The 20,324-nt window shown below is 39.9% G+C and overlaps 1 protein-coding gene across 3 annotated transcripts in view; it reads right to left on the reverse strand.

Moving 5' to 3' along the window:
• Positions 1-14,428: 14,428 nt before the first annotated feature.
• The window catches only part of CACNA2D3 (calcium voltage-gated channel auxiliary subunit alpha2delta 3), a 774,612-nt gene continuing 768,716 nt past the window's right edge, over positions 14,429-20,324 (reverse strand). For all 3 annotated transcript variants that reach the window (XM_077325515.1, XM_077325514.1, XM_077325516.1), the window contains 3 exons: positions 18,185-18,300; positions 17,476-17,555; positions 14,429-14,850 (listed from right to left, as the gene is read on the reverse strand). In XM_077325515.1, the coding sequence (XP_077181630.1) occupies positions 14,758-14,850; positions 17,476-17,555; positions 18,185-18,300 (289 nt within the window). In that variant the 3' untranslated portion in view covers positions 14,429-14,757. The remainder of the gene's footprint in view (positions 14,851-17,475; positions 17,556-18,184; positions 18,301-20,324) is intronic.

Raw genomic sequence — 20,324 nt, forward strand, 5'->3', positions numbered from 1 at the left:
CCGGCCTACCCTTGTCTCTGATCCGGAAACTCCAGCTAGTGCAAAACGCAGCTGCTCGGGTCCTCACTGGTACACCTTGGAGGGCCCATATCCAGCCTGTGCTGAGGCAGCTGCATTGGTTGCCAATTGCTGCCTGGATCAGGTTCAAGGTTCTGGTTTTGACCTTTAAGGTTATACGCGGGTTGGGACCCACATACCTGAGGGACCGCCTACCACCCTATATCCCCCGCAGGGCTTTACGCTCAGTGGGGGAGAATCTCCTGATCGTTCCTGGCCTTAGAGAAGCATGCCTGGCCTCGACCAGGTCCCGGGCCTTTTCGGTCCTGGCCCCTACCTGGTGGAATGAGCTCCCAGGTGAGCTGCGGGCCCTGAAGGATTTACCAGCTTTCCGCAGGGCCTGCAAGACGGAGCTCTTCTGCCAGGTTTTTGGTTGAGGCCGGGGTCAGTGAATGAGTGCCAGCACTCCCCCCCCCTCCCGGACCTAGTAAGTTAGATTTCCTCCCTGCCACTCTGATAGCAGGAGATCAGAATAATAAGAGCTTCAGCCATGTTGGGATAGTTTTTAAAGTCTTTTAATGGGTATTTTAATGGGTATAGGACTATTGTTAATTATTATTATTATTATTATTATTATTAATAATAATAATAATAATAATAATAATAATAATAATAATAATAATAATAATAATAATAATAATAATAATACACCAAACTGGCTCTCCGTTATTGGAATATCTATGTGATACTGTGATATCTTTTCTGGCTATGTTGCCCAGATTTCCCCTCATTCGTTGACTACTGCTCCACTGAGCAGCAGGGGGAGCCTGAAGCTCAAGGGGACAGGGGTGTCTCCTGTAATTCCGGGAGTCCTGATCATCGTATTTCCAGTCTTAACTAGTAGAGTACAATGTTCTAAAACTGCATAAATGATCAAGCTTGATATCAGGTTCCTTTCTCAAGAAAAAGAAATGTACAGCTCAGGATCCCATAATGGGTAATGTGGGACACGGACTTTGAAGAATCTCAGTGAAACCTCTTGATGGATGCTCCATGGTAAGCATTTGGAGGCCTCTCTTCTTCCTGTTCCATCAAAGCATTGTAGCCCAAGTGTACCATACATAGAGGCTGTTAAACAGAATGCTTATCATGATTTAATTTTGGATTATTTGTGGTTCACAGACTGAAGTTCATGACAGGTCAACTAGCATGAACCATCAAGTGGTTTGATGTATTTCGTGGCAGTTGATGAATGAATACAGTTCCAGAGAGACGATCTCCACTCAATCAAAATGTTTACCAAATTTCAAAGCCACACGGGGCAGAACTTGGAGGCCATGTAGAGGAGCACCTCAGGGTGGTCCCCTGTGACTTTGATATTTCTAGCTTGCACAAAGTCTGCTCTATACACTCCTCAACCTACACTTATTTCCCCAGAAAGCATTTTCCCGGGGTAACCTTTTGGGGGATGTGATTCAGATTCCATATATCCAATCCTCATCAAACTTGGAGGGTAGGTAGAGAGTCATGAGGAGATACCCTGTGCATTTTTGTTTTTAGCACATTGTGGGTGGTATTCTGCTGCAGCATGAAACTCAAAAACTGAACCAGTTTGTTTAATGGCTAAAAGTTTGTGATAGTTCATGGTTCGTGAACCAAGCATGCCATGAACCAGGAACTAAGCAGAACCACAATTCCTGGTTTGTGTCCATCCCTAACTGTGACATGAGCATCCATACTTTAAACTGTGCTCTTCAGACTTCTCAACTTCAGAGATCACTTTCTGCATTTACTGGGAAACATTTGTGTACCACAAATTCTCAAGGAACACTATGTGACCCTCCAAAAACAAGAGATCTTTTAAAGCTGTTCTGTCTTTTAAAGCTAGTTTTATGGCTGATTCTTTGATTTTATTGTGTTTCTTTTTTGTGAGCAACCTCAAGCAGGTCTCTGGAGAGGCAGCATATACATTTTCCAAGTAAATCAATCTATCATGGGACCCTGAATGCTGCACAAAATTCTGGGTTATATTCTCAGATGCACAATCAGTTTACATGGAGTTCACATGTGATCCTACAAATTCTATCATGTTGCAAGTATCTATGCTATGTGTATCAGTATGTTGGTGTATCCCTGCTTCTTTTTTATCATGATAGTTCCCAAGATTCTTGGGATGCTGGTGAAGAAATTACCACATTACTTTGTTTCTTGGCTAGAGGCCATTTGGAGAAGGAATCCATCCATTGGATGTTGTTCTCCAGAATTCTAAATGAATGAATGTATGTTCTTTCATCTTTTAAATATAATTTAGTCTGGTCTGAGCAGCTATGTTAGATTTATTCTTCTGCTTGTCCTCTGATGTTCCAGTCAATGCTAATCAGATGTCTTTTGTATATATTGAGCATTATCTTCTTTATCAAGTTTATTTTCAAACGCATTTTCTTGGCCTGCATGATTTTGTTCCCTCATTAATTCTCATAGATTATTTCTATCTTGAATGACTTTACATGGAGACTGGTAAAATTGATGTACTTGGGTTGTTTTCTGTTTAGATTGAGCCCACGCTTGTCCTAAGTGAATCTTCTTCAGGCATGATATTTAATAACTGTGAATTGCTTCAGGTTAATACTCTCACTTTAACCTTTTCAGCTATATACCAGTTGGAAGTAAAAAAAAATCTGTTTGGGCTTTACTACTCAAGAATCATGAATGCTGCTTTTTAAAAATTCTTTTTAAAAATGGCATCAGCACACAACATTAGTAGGAATACAAAGCTCTAGGTGGGAAATAGAGTAGCTTGGAAATTAGAACAGATCTGAAGATCACAGTTTACCACCTCAGAGAGAAATAAGCCATAGATATATAGATGTTCAATATCCTTTTTTGATGTAAATATTTTTTAAGTACAACATGCTTTAAAAATACATATTTTTGGATAACTGAATCCACTGTCATCTAGAATGTGTGAGCTGGCTCTATATTGTCTGCTTGTACAATTACATAAAATAGTGTGAAGTTAGTGCAGCCTTTAGAAGTGTTGTAGAACCAATGCACACCTCAAGAGATGGGTTCTTTACTCCACTTACCTGCTCTGTGGCGTGTCTGTTCTTCTCCTTTCCATTGAATCCCGGAGATTTCTTCTTCTAGAAACTCATGCATAGGAGTTAATGCAATACATTATTCCATCTTTTTATCTATTTTTGTAAGATTTGTATTTCATCAGGGAGTTATCCAATCTTGTATTTGTAACTTCTTTTGATGTAACTGCTGTATCTTGTATTTTGTTTATTTTGTATCCAGTTTTATACATTAAAGTTTTTTTAGACCCATAATTAGATTTTCTCAGGGTTTTTTAAAAAAGGAAATTGTAGATGCATGCAGCCCAAATTTAGATTAGGGCCATATGGAGAGAGCATTTAGTCTACCACCACACCAGTTTCGCCTGTTGAAACTGATTCTTCCATGCTGTTATTAGTCTTGTCAGGAAATACTCTAGGTGCTTGTCAGAAAGTGATATATAAATATTTTAAGTAAGCAAAAAAGATGGTCAAAGGACCTTGCTATAACATTTGGGGGGGGGGAGACAAAATTTTAGTCCAGAAGCACCTTTAAGACCAACAAAGTTTGATTCAAGGTACATGCTTTCGTGTGCATGCACACGTTGTCAGATACCTACTATAGTGTACATGCACATGAAAGCATGTACATTGAATTAAACTCTGTTGGTCTTAAAGGTACCACTTCACTCAAACTTTGTTCTATTGCTTCAGACTTACACAGCTACCAATCTGTACCTATTTTTGGGGGGGGAAGGGTGTCATTTTATAGTCAGAATCACCTCCCTACATATTTATTTGTTTGTTTGTTTATTACATTTATACACTGGTGGTTTACATGAAACAAAGAACAGAACAATAGAGAAATTGATAGCCATGGTAATAATAATAGCAGTAATAAGAATCGGACAAATAGGACAGTTGAACAATAGAACAGTAATGAAAATAGCAATTAATACTGAAATATACTGATGAGTCGACCTCAACCAAATGCTCGGAGGAAATGCCCTTTTGTAGGCCCTGTTGAACTGCTCTAGTTCTGTTAGGGCCCTGATCTCCTCTGGGAGCTCATTCCACTAGGCGGGGGCCAGGATGAAGAAGGCTCTGGCCCTGGTTGAGGTCAAGAGAGCTTTCTTGGGGCCAGGGATCCCAGCCAGTTGGAGGTGGCAGAGTGTAAGGCTCTTTGAAGAGTGTAGGCAGAAAGGCAGTCCCTCAGGTACACTGGGCCCAGATCTAATATGTCCTTATAGATGATTGCCAGAAGCTTAAATCTAATCCGTAATTTGATGGGAAGCCACTGCATTCGACTGGAAGCCAGGCCAAATGTGGGACATCCAAGGTGCTGTAAGGATCCTGACTGCTGCATTTTGGACCTGCTATAGTTTCTGGATCAAGGTTAAGGGTAGGCTTGCATAGAGTGAGTTGCAGAAGTTCAGTCTAGAAGTGACCGTCATGTGGATCACTGTGGCTAGATGTTCCAGGGCCAAGTAGGACACTAGGAGTTTGGCTTGGCAAAGGTGGCAGAATGCCAGCCACACTACTCACGTGACCTGAGCATCCATTGAAAGGGAAGCATCAAGTATTACACCCAGGTTCCTGGCACAGTGAGCCACTGAGAGCTCCACTCTATCCAGGATAGTTAGGTACATTTCCTCATTTAGACTCTTCTTACCTAGCCATAGGAGCTCCAGCTCAAACCTCCATACCAGTTGGGCAAGTGGCACTTAAAGATGTTTACTAAGATTGGCGAGAGAATGGCTCCCTGAGGGACCCTACAAGCAAGTTGTTGGTGGTTTGATTATCTCTCTCCAATAGCTACCCTCGGTCCACAATCATGGAGAAAGGATATCAGCCATAGAAGGGCTGTCCCTCATATCCCAACATCAGTGAGGTGGTGAGCAAGAAGCTGATAGTCCACTGTGTTGAACGCTGCTGAGAAGTCTATTAGCACAAACAGCGCTGACCCGCCCTGGGCTAACAGGTGGTGGAGGACATCCATCAGAGCAATTAGTGCTGCTTCTACTCCATGGCCTGGCCAGAAACAGACTGACATGGGCCTATGACTAAAGCTTCTTCCAGGAATGCTGACAATTGGTCTGCAACCATCCTGAGTCCCCTGTAGGTAAAGGGCTTGGGGTGTAAATTAATTAATTAAAGGTGAATTAAGTTCCTATGAAAAACCTATTCATCTTTTAAAAAAACACTGGGCAGAACAGATCATAGAAATCTCAGTGCATCATCTAGTCTGGTACAGTGTTTCCCAGTCCTCCACATTCCTAGGCAGAGTGTTCCTAGTTTTTACCACTCTGACATTTAGGAAGTTCTTCTTAATGTCTAGCCTAAATATTCTGTTGGGAAAAATCTTTTCTGATAGATGTGGAAATATGTTCTACATTTTTAAAATAGAAAAAAGCAAGATGAGAGGGAAGAAGAGTTGTCAGATGAAAACTGATCCAGGAGATGGATAGAGATTTATGGTGCCACCAGAGAGGTTTCTATGAAAAACGTTACTCATATTATACTGTAAATTATTGCACCCCAGTATATTTTCAGTGACTAGGGTTAAGAGACTGTAATTAGAACCAGAATATAGGATGATGTATTGCTTATCATTAACAAAAATTACTAAATGTGGAGACCCCTTCTGCAGCTTCTATTTTCAGGCCCGGAAATATCCCGTCTAGAGTAATGAAACCTATCTCTTTGTGTGTCATGGCAGTAAACGTTGCATCAAGATGCTGAACAAAACAAAAGACATTTGGGTCGTCATTTTCTGAGATTGAATGCTTGTTGTTTACAAGGAACATCGTTCGCATGAAATAGCCAAAGAAAAGGAGAGCAGTACAAATTTGAGGTGTGAGACACCACTTCCCAGTTATATTAGAAATAAAACAATGTCTAGGCTGGGGTTCAGAGAGTTACTTTAGGCATGCCCAAGGGATATTTGACTTTCCCCCCTTTGAACAGCAAACTCTGAAGCCATGCTGAACAGCAAACTCTGATGCTAGTGCTGAGCTGAAATAGGGATTGCCTGTGTGCGCTTGGCAAGCATTAATGCCTCACCTATCCAGAAAAAAAATGGATCTATCTTTTGGGTAGTTTTCTTAATCCCTTTGCAAAAGCATGCAAAACCTGTCTGGGGAAAGAGGGAATGCATTGCCATTTTGAGACTCCTCCTCCCTTATTCTGTCCACTAGTTCAAAGCTGACTGATGCACATTTGAATGTGGATATCATCCATCCCTTCTACATTAATATCAATGAGATGCACATTTGGCCGTGCATTCAAATGCAGAACCTGATTCACAGTTTGTCGAAGCTAGTCAAGCACCTAACTATGCTTGACTAGAACTGGATCAGGGTAAAAGTCATGCCATGAACTGCTTTTGGGCAATAAAAACAGCCAGCCCATTTTAACAATGCAGACAATTTCAATCCACATGGGCAGTGGGGATGCATTTCATTTTCCCCACTCAGAGCAGAAGCACCAACCATATTACAACTACCTGATTTTGACTATGCCCTCAGTTTCAAAGGCTGTTTGCCTTATGACATAGAAATGCAAACCCTCTCTCCCTGTTTTTGTTCAGTAGTTATCGGCTTACGTTTTCTTCCATTCTTGCTTCAATTGACACAAAAATGAATTCTACAACCAAATGTATTTCAAAGTCAAGAAAACACACACACTAAAACAACCATGTTAAATATGGATCACCATTCGTTTATTTTCCATGTCAAGTTTCTTACATAAGATGAGAGTGATAGAAACTATCATTGTCCTCCTTTTTAGGGCCATATGAGCACTGGCTCAGCCTCCCCCTCGCAATGCAAAATTAGGCCTTCTTGTTACAACTGACAATTTTAAAGCTCTTGTATGTAGAGAAATTTACATGGGATAATTATTTAATGGGAAATGGAAGAGAGAAGACATTTGGATAATGAAAGAGCATTTCTCACGTTTTGACATACTGTAATTCATTAATAAAGAATCAAAACCAATGTGAAAAAATAGCTTATCCCACTGTGTTAACGGATATACTCATTTTAATATATTTCTTGACCAAGATGGATGGGAGTGCAGAAAATCAGGAATTGAGAGGGTTTTTCCCCTCCTTGGATATAAGAGATAGTGGTTTAGCCTTTATATTTAAAAAACTTTCCTGATAGGGCAATTGTAAACAGAAATACATGTTTAAAATTCCACTCACATCAATGGGCCGGGACAGCCTGTTCCTGAATTCTTAGCTGTGTATGGAGGAGGCAGGAGGCTGTAGTTATTCAGTAATGAGGGGAAGATTAGGGTATGCTCAACTCCAGCACTGAAAACAAACCTTTGGGCTAAGCATTGGCAAAGTCTTGGCATAAATTAAACAGTTTTCAATTATCTAATGCACTAGTGACAGTCCACTGATTCCTCCAGCCATGTTGGAGTAACAGAAAGACCTCCAAACTCTTTCAGGGATGACAGTGTAAAAATGCAAATATATCATATTGGTTAAGGTTAAGAAAACAGGAGAATAGGCCAGTAATGGACCATAGAACTAGATGGAACCTTTCCTCAAGGACTTCATTGCAGTTTTTGCTTCTGATTTATTCCATTTTAAAATCTTAACAAAGCTAACATATATATGGCAGTACTGTGTAGAAGATAACAGCAGATTTGGGGTTAGATCCTGTTAGTGGGAAGCTGAGGTATTGAGAGGGACCTCAGTGGGGTATATTGCCATAGAGTTCATTCTCCAAAGCAGCCATTCCATCCCCACCTCCCCTGCCAGGGAGAACTGATATCTATAGTCTGAAGAATAGTAATTCAGGGAGATCTCCAGACCCCACCTGGAGATTGGCAACTAAGTATAGTAAACCACTCTGCTTTGCATTTCAAGAGGCATTTTTGACTACAGCAGGAGGGGTGAGGCAAGAAATGAAATCTGCATCTGACCATGAAAATGCTCCATTGGATCCAATCCAAGCCTCGACACTTTTCCTTCTCATGTTACCTGCATGATAGTTACCAAAGAAATAGTTCAATTTGTTGGGTTCAATTTGCAACATTAACATATGCAATAGACAAGCATGTAGATTCTGTGGATCATGCAGTTTTCCACCTGTGACAGAATCAAGGGCTCTGGGCACAGTGCCACAAGGGGAAATTCACCTGTACAATATAGATGTCCCATAATCTCCCTATCTCCAACTTTCACATAACTTTTTCAATGGGGTGCATTATTATAATACTTGCAGTTTTATGTGAGTCCAGCACTAGGAGGTGCCAGTGTGTTGTCTCTATAGTCACAGCAATACCAACAAGGATTCTACAGCATATCCTTAATACAGACTTACTCGGTGGTAGAAAGTGTTAGAAAAATCTCTCCAGTATAGTTTGACCAAGCTGTCCTTTTACAGACACTATAGGGAAAAACCTGGGTAGAACCCATATCAAATTTTAAAAATTGCTTCAGAGTTTAGCAGAAAGTTGGACCAAGTGAATGGGCAACAGAATGGCAGACAAGATTCAGTGCAAAGCCTGAAGTGGGGAAAAATTATTTTATATTGTAGCTTTCCCTACTTTGGGATTCAGCATAGTCCTATGGAATATGTCCTTACAATGCCAGCTTCCACTAAGGAAACATCTGCATTTCATAGGCTGCATAGAGACTGGGGTGGCTGCATTGCAGAAGAGAAGAAAGGGCTCCTAAGTGTCTCCTCCCAGTGCCTCAGTCTCTGGGTAAAGTGGACACGAAGTAGGTGGATATCGCAAATTGTGTTGATGTTGCTAAGCGTTTTTTACTGGTGGGCCTGAACTTTAGGAGGAGATACATTAGTTGTAGAATGATATTGCAATACTAGGTGATCTCCTAGAAAAGAGCCCAGGCCCAAATTGATGAAGGAATAGGGTGGCAATTGTCTATGTTCATGCTTCAGGGTAATGGGGGTGGGATAGGGCTGCCAGCTCCAGCTTGAAAAATACCTAGAGGTTTCAGTGTGGAGCATGAGGATGATGGGGTTTGGGAAGGGAAGAGCCTTCAAGGAGGTATAATGCCATAGCATCCACCTTCCTAAGCAACCATTTTCTCTAGATCTCTAGCACTTGGAGATCTCTTCTAATAGCAAGAGATATCCAGCCACCACCTGGAGGTTAGCAACCTTAGGGCAGGGTGGTGAACTAAACATTTCTCCTTGTCCTTAGAATATGTGAAAGGGCATTTCCAAAAATATGGCCAAGATTCTACCAGCAACTGCTAGTACAGAAGCATTCTAAGAATGCATCAAGACTTTTCCCAATAGGTCATAGTATTCCTTGGGCTACTTATGGTGATATGAAGTACCCCTCTTCCATTCATGGCTAAGATATTGGGTAGGCAGCAAGCGGGCAGTGATAGCATTTCTTTTTATTGTTCTTCTTTGTCCTTCTGGAGATCATTAATGTCTCCTCGGGGTATCCTGTCTATATTAATCTTATATCTGCCAGATTTTTTACAAAAGGAAAGGCTCCATATTTGGAAAGAACTGAGCAGGCCGCGTTTTGAACTTCGCAGCTAGGAATATCAGACCTTCCCTTCTCAAGTGAAATGCAGCCTTGGAGATTCATGCTTTGTTCTAATCTGAAACAGAGTTGCCTAGAGGCTTCAAAGACTGAGCTGGAAGTAAGGTACATGAACTGCAGATCGCTTACATCCTTTGTAAGGCTATTTAAGATCATTGTTTACTGTTAAGGAGACCATAAGTGATTAGTGCAAAAATATGTTCAGTATAAGCCTTTCCTTTCAAAGACAGACACAGATGTAATAACTGCCATATGTAAAAAAATTGAATTAATTTTTTTAAGGATTCTAAGGTCTTTGTTTGTTTGTTTGTTTGTTTCATATCCCATAAATCCAACACTTTCATAGGAGACTGATTGTCCTGCTAGGATTAAGCATTCACAGAAAAACATTCTTGGGTTTTTCATATTTCATAGACTACTTGGACCTCTTTCTTGAAAATCTAAATGACATAGACTGCAGAGCAGCATTTACAAGCAGTACTCTCTCTCTCTCTCTCTCTCTCCCTCTCTCTCTCACACACACACACAGAGGGGGGAGAAATCTATTTTGAATTTATTTATTTATTTGTTTGTTTGATTTCTACACCGCCCTTCCATATGGCTCAGGGCGGTTTACATACAACATGGGGGATACATGGAACGAATTAATATATAACATAAACAAATAAAACAATAACAATAATCTAAATAACACAATTTAAGTGATCTTAAACAATATAATAAGAATGGAACTTAGCTAAGGCCCTTAAAAAGGACAGACTAGTTCAGGCCACGGAGAGGATGTCTGAGTGGGGACCTGTTGTCGGTCTCAGGCAAATGCCTGGTGGAGGAAACAGGCATTTGTTACCCGTTCTCCCCATCACAGGATCCTTGGGTGTTCCTATCCAGTTTTAGTCATAGACATTTAATAATCTCTAGATGCTCAAAGAGGTAGCAGAAGTAGCATTTAAAACAGGGATTACAAAAATTTGTCTGACAATGTTCTATCAATGGCAGCGAGTCATCTTGGAGTAGTAGTTAAGAACGGTGGTCTCTAATGTGGAGAACTGGATCTTATTTCTCACTTCTTTCAGACGCAGCCAGTTGGGTGACCTTGGGGCAGTCAGAGTTCTCAGAGCTCTCTCATCCTCACCTATCTCACAGGATGTCTGTTGTGGGGAGAAGAAAGGAAGGTGACTCTAAATCGCTTTGGGACTCCTTTGGATACTAAAAAAATGAGGTACAAAAACCCAGCTCTTCATTTGAAGCCAAGTAAGATTGGCTAAAGAGCCTCTTGTGGCGCAGAGTGGTAAGGCAGCAGAAATGCTGTCTGAAGCTGTCTGCCCATGAGGCTGGGAGTTCAATCCCAGCAGCTGGCTCAAGGTTGACTCAGCCTTCCATCCTTCTGAGGTTGGTAAAATGAGTACCCAGATTGCTGGGGGGTAAACGGTAATGACTGGGGAAGGCACTGGCAAAGCGCCCTGTATTGAGTCTGCCATGAAAACACTAGAGGGCGTCACCCCAAGGGTCAGACATGACCCGGTGTTTGCACAGGGGATACCTTTACCTTTACCTTTAAGATTGGCTAAAATATCAGATGAATCAGATATACGCTTGAAATGTAGCAAAGAGAAGTGGCCTTTCCTCTACTTATGGTGGTCTTGTACACTGGTACAAGCATTCTCAAATATAATTCGTAAATAAGTAGAGGTTATCCCAGGTTAATTCAACGCCAAGGATTTATCGGTTAGTTGAATTCCCAGCTAGAATGGGGAAACATCAGAGAATTCTCTGACCGCATTTGTTTCTTGCAACCAGGGTGACCTTTGTTCAGAAGTGGAAACAGCAACCTACTCCATCATTGAGGCCCTGGTGAAATGAAGTCTGGTATGCATGTACTATGAATAAGATGACAATTTATAAATTATGTGGATACAAAAAACTTGGTCAGCTTCACAACTGGAAGATATTTTGCCCCTGTCTGCCAAACACTGGGATTGGCACAATGTGTACTGCAAAGTACAACAGCTATCAGAGTGTGTTTCAATGCTGATAAGCCTTCTCTTTGAATTATTGTGAAGACTGTGAAATATTAAAGTACTAACTTCAAAGCCCATTCCTAAGAACGGGCCTTGAAAGGATCCCCTCCCCTGGCCCCTGGCCAGGCAGCTTAAGGTGGCCTTGGGTGGCAACTCGCAGCCAGGTCAAGTGGGGCAGTTGGGGGCTGGGCAGCTTGTTAGCAGGGCCGGGACAGAGCTCCTTAGCAGTCCTTAATGCTGGTCAGTGGGCCTGGAGGCCTTCGTCAACAGGCCCAACCTAGCAGGAACAACAATGGATAAGGATGTTTCTATGCTGCAGTTCAGAGATTGGTCAATTGTAATATATTTCCATGAGGTGAAGATTGGTTTATATATGATATTTATACGTGACATCTCATTAAATCAGTTTAGGTTTTTTTTTTAATGTGTAGTGTGCTTATCTCACTTGTTTGAGATATGATAGGTGTGTATTAGACTAAAGAGCTCGTATTTACTGTAAAGCAAAACAATAGAATCTTTCTTTTTTAAAAAAATCTCCAAACCATTGATGAAATTGTTCCTTCTGTAAAGCATTTTTATGAAAATCTCTGACCTCCACAATAAAGACCCAAAAGCTATTAGTAGTCTAGCATCCAGTGTAAGACTGATTCCGCATAGGGGCGGTCGCGCTAGGCAGCTGCCAGGAGTTTGCAATGGGACTGTTATCCCCACTACTTCCCAGATCCTCACAGACCTGGTCTGCCCCATATTATTGCCTCCACATCAGGCAGCCAGGGTGGAGAGGTTCTGCCATGCTTCACAGTGGCAGGGGTGTTTTTTAAAAAAAAACTATTTGCAGAAAGGTGGGATTGCATGACAACACAATCCCTAGTCAGCCCTGAGCTGCTGCAAACTGCTATGGAGCTGACTTGGGAATGTTTTGTCCCTTCTGGGATGCCATAGGAGGGGGAAGAGCTGGGCCTAGAAGGCCCAGCTCTTCCCCTTCCACACAGGCCTGGCCTGGGACTGCCCCCATTGGCACCTCCAGCGAAAAAGGGAACAAAGAGGTTCCACGTTCCCTTGCCACAGGACAATGGAGGTCCTAAACCAGGACAGGGACAGGATAGGGATGGGATAGTGCCAATGTCATGTGGAAGCAGGGATTAGCTCCACTGCCATATGAGCACTGGCTCAGCCTCCCCCTCGCAATGCAGAATTGGTGTAAGCGAAGTATTTTTAGTGCAGTTAGACAGAGTAATGACTGATATAGGCAGTTGGTGAGTTACTGGAAATTGATGTCAAATGAGGGAAGCAATGGCTTAGGGAGCAATGTGTCAAAATTAGTTACACTTTTCAATTACACTTTTCAATTAAGTATGGGCCAGCTATCCACAATCTGATATCAAGCTAAGTTTATTTTCTTTCATTGGTTTCAAACTAATTTAAATGAATGTGCCCAATAACATTTTCTAGGAGTTCTGTGAAAACAGTGCCTTTCCCTGGGTATATTCAAAACTGTTGACCACGCTAAAGTTGCCAATACGATGCTTTCCATCTGATCCCCCATCACAACCATCAGACAGTTAATGTTACTGGATGTGCTTGTGCGGAACCTATATGTTAGTAACTATAAACTGACCTATTGTGAGATTAAATACTTTAGTAAATGTAAGGAATGAGTTCTAGTCAATGTACTTAATATCACTTCAGAAAGCAGGGCAGTACAGGCTATTTCAGGATATATATTCATAGAATTCAATAGTAAGAGAAGAGTCTTCAGCAGTCTGTCAGCTCTGCTGTGACTGTGGGTGTGTTGCAAGAATGCAAGTCTGAATTTGCAGGTATTCATCGTTGTCTAATAGGGAAAATCCTCATACAAGTAACTGTCAGGCAATACAAAGTACGACACATCCTAAATTCAAGTTGGATAAACTTTGTGATGAGAAAGTGTTTATGTTGGAAAAATTGACAAGATGTTCCTGCTGTAAATCCTTGAATATGCATGCAGTAACAGTGGGTACATGAGTAAGTGTAAGGTGATGCACACTGGAACAACAGCAACAACAAAAACTTTGGATATATGCTAATGGAGCTAGCCAAGATCTAGAAAGAAAAGAGTATTGGAGTTGTAGTGAGAGCTCAATGGAAATGTGGATTGAATTTATGGCAGCAGTGAAAAAGGCAACCCCCATGCTGGCAATTAATAGAGACTGAAAATAATAAAACGACCAATATTGTAAAGCCTTTATGTGTAGTGCTGTGTGCCACTCTGTTGCCATTTCTGAAACAGGATATTGCAGAACTGGAAAAGCGGGCAGAAGAAAGCAACTGAGATGATTAAGGGGTTAAAGCACTTTTCCTATGACAAAAGGTTGGAGAGTCTGGGACTTCTTAATCAAGAAAAAAGGCAGTCAAGGAGGAGGGTATAATGAGGTCCATACCATTATGCATATAAGGGGGAGGGTGAAATGAGGTTCATAAAATTATGCATAGGGTAGAGTAAGTGGATAGAGGTTCTCCTTCACCTGTAATACTAGAACTCAGAGGCACCCAATGAAATGGGTAAATAGGTTCAGGACCGACAAAATGAAACACTTCTTTTACTCAACAAGTTATTGAAGAGTAGAATTCTTTGTCAGAAGACATAGTGATGGCCATGAACACAGATGATTTTAAAAGGTGGTTGGACAGATTCATGGAAGAGAGGTCCATCGATGGCTACTAGTCATGGTGATGAAAGGGAACTTCTATTTACAGAGGTATTTCTGGATGCCAGGGAAGGTTTCAGCCCCTTTAGAACCATTTTGTTGCTAAATTGAAATAAAACAAGAAAACTATGATTTTAATATACTTTATTGAAAAAGTACACCATTTTAAATCTTTTTTCAATGAGACAAAGCAGAAAGTAATTACGGTCCATATCTATCTACCTGAAGTCTTGTTCTTGATGAACTGTGACTACTGCATGGCAAATCCGTTTTTGCATGACAAGCAAAAAAAAAAGATGATTTTTACATCATTTGGAGAGTTTATATCATCCCACTGTTTAAAATCATGAAATGCTGATGTTTGACTATATTTCATGTCTCCTAAATTGCACCATTTCTTAGTTCACAGTTTATTCATGTATTTTAGCATGCCAAGTGATCATTCATCAGTCAATGTCACCTTGAGAAAATTGTCAAAAACAGAGGAAGCACAACAAGAGCAGGTTTAGCACTCAGGCCTAAAACGCCACCACATTCTCTGGCATTCTCCTAATTTTGGGGAGGAAAAACAAGATAAAAAAGATTTGTCATGTTTCAGTCATGCATGATAATCTCAACACATACACAGAAAAACTATCTTACACAATGCAATGCAATATACTATACAAATGGAGCTCTAAAAGTGAAAATAACAACCAAAATTTAATGGATACAGTGTTAGGTTGCCAACTCTGGGATGGGAAATTCCTGAAGATTCTGAGGTGGAACCAGGGGAGGGCAGGTCTTGGGGATGTAAATGAACTCAGTTAGGGTTGAGCACTTCGGTGCGGTTCGGCCACCTCAGTGATCACCAAAGCCTGAGGTGGCCAGTACCATGGCAGGGACAAGGGGGTGGTGGCAGCACACCAGCTGGCAGCTGCACACATCTGTCACCTCTAAGTTTTCATTTCACATATTATTATAATCTAAAAACAATGAATTAAAACACAAAAGTTCACCACTAAAAGAAATAGTTGGAATAAAAAAATAAAATAAAGGGAAAAAACACAGGCTCATGAAGTCTACAAACATGCCTGACAACCTGCACTCTGCTTAGTGGGTAATGAGTTGTACAAGCCAGAAATAGCAAATACAGTACAATGCTTGATTTGAACTTTTCACCAAATCCCTTCTAGGCCATGGATTTCCCCCCCTTAGATTACTTACTGTCTTTCAGTATCAGCTGTAAAATGAAATACTAATCTACTATTGCAGGAATTTTGTAAGGATAGGAACATTGTAAGGAAGAAACATTAGAAAACACTTTGCATATTGAAACAGTTATATTATATATAGAATACTACATATATTGAAATAGTTATATTATTACTAAAATGGTAAGTAATCAAAAAATTTATGAAAATTTAACCCACACCTTCTCCCAATTCAGTTTGTTACAAATCTAATTATATCAAGTGATATATATATATATATATATATATATATATATATATATTTTAAATTAAAAGTCTCTGGAGAAAATTTAAAAATGGGTAATTCTTCTTTAAAAACACCCTTATAACACTGCAAGCCAAATGAATTAATTCTGTTACAATGGTTTAAAGAAAGGATTCAGAGAACAAAACCCACTCTATAAATAATATTAAAATAATTAACACACAGTTTAAAAACACCAAAGTATATCGCATTTTGGAGACGTAATAATATCCCTCCCCCACAAGCAGTGACAGGAAAACTCCTTGGCTCACTTTCCCCAATTCTATTTCATAAGTTGTATTTTTGTAACAGTTTTCCGAGAAATATCAGAAAGACCAAACATGGGTAAACTACTGCTGGCTTTTAAAAAAACCTTCCTTTCAAAAAATGGTACAAAGGTAGGGCTGCCAGGAAGAAGGCCAAATTTGACAGTTTCTTAAACCAACCCTGCAGGTTCCTGCTATTTTCCTTTGTGGAAGCAGTGCTGGGGAGAATTATTTCCCCAATTTTGCTGCTTCACATGGAGTTCTCTGTGTACATGGTACAGCAAAAAATAATAATAATCATATAACTTGTCCCCAGTGCTGGAGAACCAAGATCCAACTTATTACAAAACTGAATATGTAGGTTAGCCTTTAGGACCCATAGCCCTAAATGTGTCCCTTTGCTACCTGTTAAATGGGAAGGCGTGACAGGTAGAACTTTGAAAGCCAGGTTTAAAGTGCTGAAATAAAAGTAACAAAAGGGTTAAAAATCTTCCTTAGGTGAAGGGAGCAGTGGGCAGTAAGATTATACTCCCAATTCAGGTCAAATTAGGAGAATTCTTCTAAGGAGAGTAGGAGGATCCCTGCCAGTTAAAAAGAGGAAATCAGGTGTAGGATTTCCTTAGATTTGTGTGTGAGAAAGTGCTCCAGACTCATCAGAAGACAGTAGCATATTGGTTCTTCTGGGAAAGGAGAAAATGCTGGTACTAGCCAAGAGTACACAGCTTCCAGAAGCCCCGAGAAATCAGGGGAACTCAAAAGATTAAAAAAAGAAAAAAAAGAAAAACAGACATGTTTTTGGACAAACACTGTAACAAAACCTCTTTGTCTCAAGATAAGCCTATGTACTATTCTAAAGCCTGTAACTAAGATATTTTAATCATTTAAAACCTGTGATATGTAGGAAAAAGCTTAATCTTCACATTCCAACTACCCTATTCCTCCTTGTAAAATAAAAATAATGTCTCAGTGTCATTTCTGATAAAGGTTAGTGGGCTCTTACAGCTGCCCATAAAGTTCTAGGGCTGAGTAAAGCCAAAAGATCTCTCAGTGGTAGAGAGGGTCAGTGATCTTCATTTTATAATAAAGAAACCACACAACAAGGGCTACTCAGTCTGTGAGGGCACAATATTTCATTTTGGAGGGGAAAAGTGAGTAGAGTCCGTCATAGAAGGCTTTGACAATGCTGGATACACGTTCCCTGGTGACAACAGATGCTGTGCAAGAGCATTCCAGCTTTGCTTAGAGATGAAGCCTCTGCAGCTGATGAACGCCTTTGAGTGGAGGCAGAATGTGCTGGCTGTAGGACAAGCCCCTTTAAGCTATTACCTATCACTTTTCCAGAGCTGACTGACTACAATCACAATGTCTTCTGTGTATACTCAAAAATATAATCACTTTTAGTATGCTGTTACTTTGTAAAACAAAATCTTACCTCAGGATGGAATCCATGGCAAGACTCTGGACGCCTTCTAATTTTGTGAGATTTTAAGCGCTCACATTTTAGGGATTCATTATGTTCACAGAAGTTAAGGATAGGTCTTAGAATTAGATATCTGTCAAGTTCTAAGAGACCAAAATTCCAGTGCAACCCTTAGCCCACCTGCTCCTCTGATTGGGACTTTATCATTAGAACACCCCATCCTACTACCAACTGATAAGATGTAAGCAAATCAAGTCGCCAGGAGGCCTTTACATACTTCAACCCTTATAGGACTCTGCTATTAAAACACAATGCTTAATCTCTCACACATTAAACTGTTATTATTTGCCCTGTTGATGAATGGGAAAAGTAAAATTAACTCAATCAAATAAGAGAAATGTATATACTTTCATATTCCTACAATTTGATATCCATAATGAACATGCAGTATTTGGCTTCCCTGATCAGGCAGAAAATTAACAAATTAATGACACTTAATATTACCCAGTTTACTAAAACATCGTTCACATTCTTGCTAAGAAATTATTATTACACTTAAAAATTCCCCTTCTTCCTTTCAGAACACAATGCAGCTTGCAATGTAAAAACACAATTAAAACAATACAAATAAAACAGTTATAAAATCAATTAAAAGTCGGAATTTAAAAACTCCAATTATAAAATGTTGATGTCCCAACCATTGCTTTTTCACAGTAAAGGATATATCTAATTTCTATTGGCTCCATGGTAATTGGTGAAAAAGATTCACAGCTACACTCATTACTTACTACCACCATGAAGAGATTGCTGTTTTGAATTTGCTGGATAACAAAGGACCTGTAAATATAAGAGTCCAATAAGTAAGTGAAATATCAATCCAATTCAGAGAATCATAAAAGCAATGGCTAGCTATTCAGCTCTTTCAGAAGTTTGGAATAAAAACAAAGTCCTGTAGGATTATTCCTGACATATCATTACATTACAAAATGTTGCTGTCATTCCCCTCCCTCAAGAGTAATCATCTACACACCTGGCATAACAGATTCCTCTGTATCTGAACATGGGTTGCATTTATGAGATTCTCTGTCTATTGAATAACGCTAGTTTGTCATGTAATAAAGTAAGCTTTTCCCTGCAAAAGCTCATATCACAATTAATCAGGCAATGAGCATAAACCTGCCATTGTTAAACACATTTTAATTTCACTTACTCCTATGGGAATGATTTCAAGCATGTGTTTAACTCTCACACTGAAATCAATGCTTAACTTTAGCTACATCATTCTCCGAGTTTCTAAGCATTCTAACACAGCTTCCCTTAAAACGTTAGAGCCTTGTTCATGCTTGATGCTAATAACTTCTTTCACCTAGAAAGTGTCATTTGTGATTCAAGTGGGAAGCCATGTTGGCCACTGGACTCTAAATTTGTTCTGTGTCATTTGTTGTTATTGTTAATTCAATAAAAGAGGAAAGAGGACATTTTGAAACTGAATGTACACATTAAATCCATGGAAGTTTTTCATTCAATTTACAGAATACTATATGTATTTTTAAAAAAACCACAAATGCTGTGAAAATGGTTCATAGTAGCAGTTAAATGGCAAACAAAAGCCAAGGGTATTCTTTGCTCCATTAGTGAGAAGGCTGTCTAGCATTGGGAGCTCTCCCAATGAGACACATCCCAGTGTTCTATTCATTCTCAGGCATAATGTGGTCTACTCCTGGGCTAATCTTTACATCAGCTCGCTATAACGTGCTGTGACATGTAATGCCACTGAATCCAGAATAGATGTTTTCAGTTTAGCGGTCTGGCAGGAACAGATGAAGTTAAATGAGGACTTGCACATGTGTAGATGTGGACAAAAGCATATTTCCACTCAGACGTCTCTCCTTAAAATACATATTGTCTTACTAAGAAAACTCTCTGCTTTTTCCAAAAATCACAGAAAACTGGAGGGGGGCACAAAAGAGGGAGGGAGGGAGGGAGGCAGAGAAGCTGGAGCTTTTGAACCAGCTCTGGGAAAGAAACAACTGGGAAGTCTGCAATTAAAATATCACCAACTGAAAGATTAAATGCTTCTCAGTATTCTTTAAACTTACTGAGCCTCCATTAAAATTACACTTTCTAAGATCTGTAGTATGTTATATTTATGACAATAAACAAAACGTGCATTTGCAGTGTAACACACAGGGGTTGAACTTCCTAAAGGAACCTACAAAACAGCTGGACCATGTAGCAAAGCTGACATCACCGTAATGGAGCATCTGTGGCTTTGTGGATTTGTGCGTGGGAGAGATGGGGCCAATAAAAGGAAAGGAGGAAAATTCTTTAACAGAAAATAACTGCTAAATTTTATATACGATGATATCTCAGAAAGGCATAAATATATTCAATCCCAAGGGGAATAAAACACAATTCTAGTCTATCCATTTCAGGAACTGAAATAACCCAGTCCTATGCATTGTAGAATACTTCATAATTATTATACATGTAAAATTAGGTCACAAGAAACCTGAAAGAAGATATTCTGTAGTGTTGACACAGTTACTGTTTTCCTAAATTGCTCATGCTTTTTGAAGACAGTAATTGTGGTGGGGGAGGAGAAGGAGGAGAGAAGGAAAGGGCAGTCATTTGAGGTCTTTTATTGTGTGCACTGCCCCATGTTTGGAAACCTCCCAGGGACACTCAATGGAGGGGAAAACAAAGGAAATGGAAAAGGAAAGAAATTGATAGGTTGACATGTGGTCTCTCATGCAGCCATTCCACGGGGATATTGTAGTGACCTTTTGCAATTATATAGACAATCTTTACGTAGATTTCACTTAGAGTATTGGAACCAAGAAGTCTACAAAGCAACTATT

This window comes from Paroedura picta, chromosome 3 (genome assembly GCF_049243985.1).
Source record: "Paroedura picta isolate Pp20150507F chromosome 3, Ppicta_v3.0, whole genome shotgun sequence".
Lineage (NCBI taxonomy): Eukaryota > Metazoa > Chordata > Lepidosauria > Squamata > Gekkonidae > Paroedura > Paroedura picta.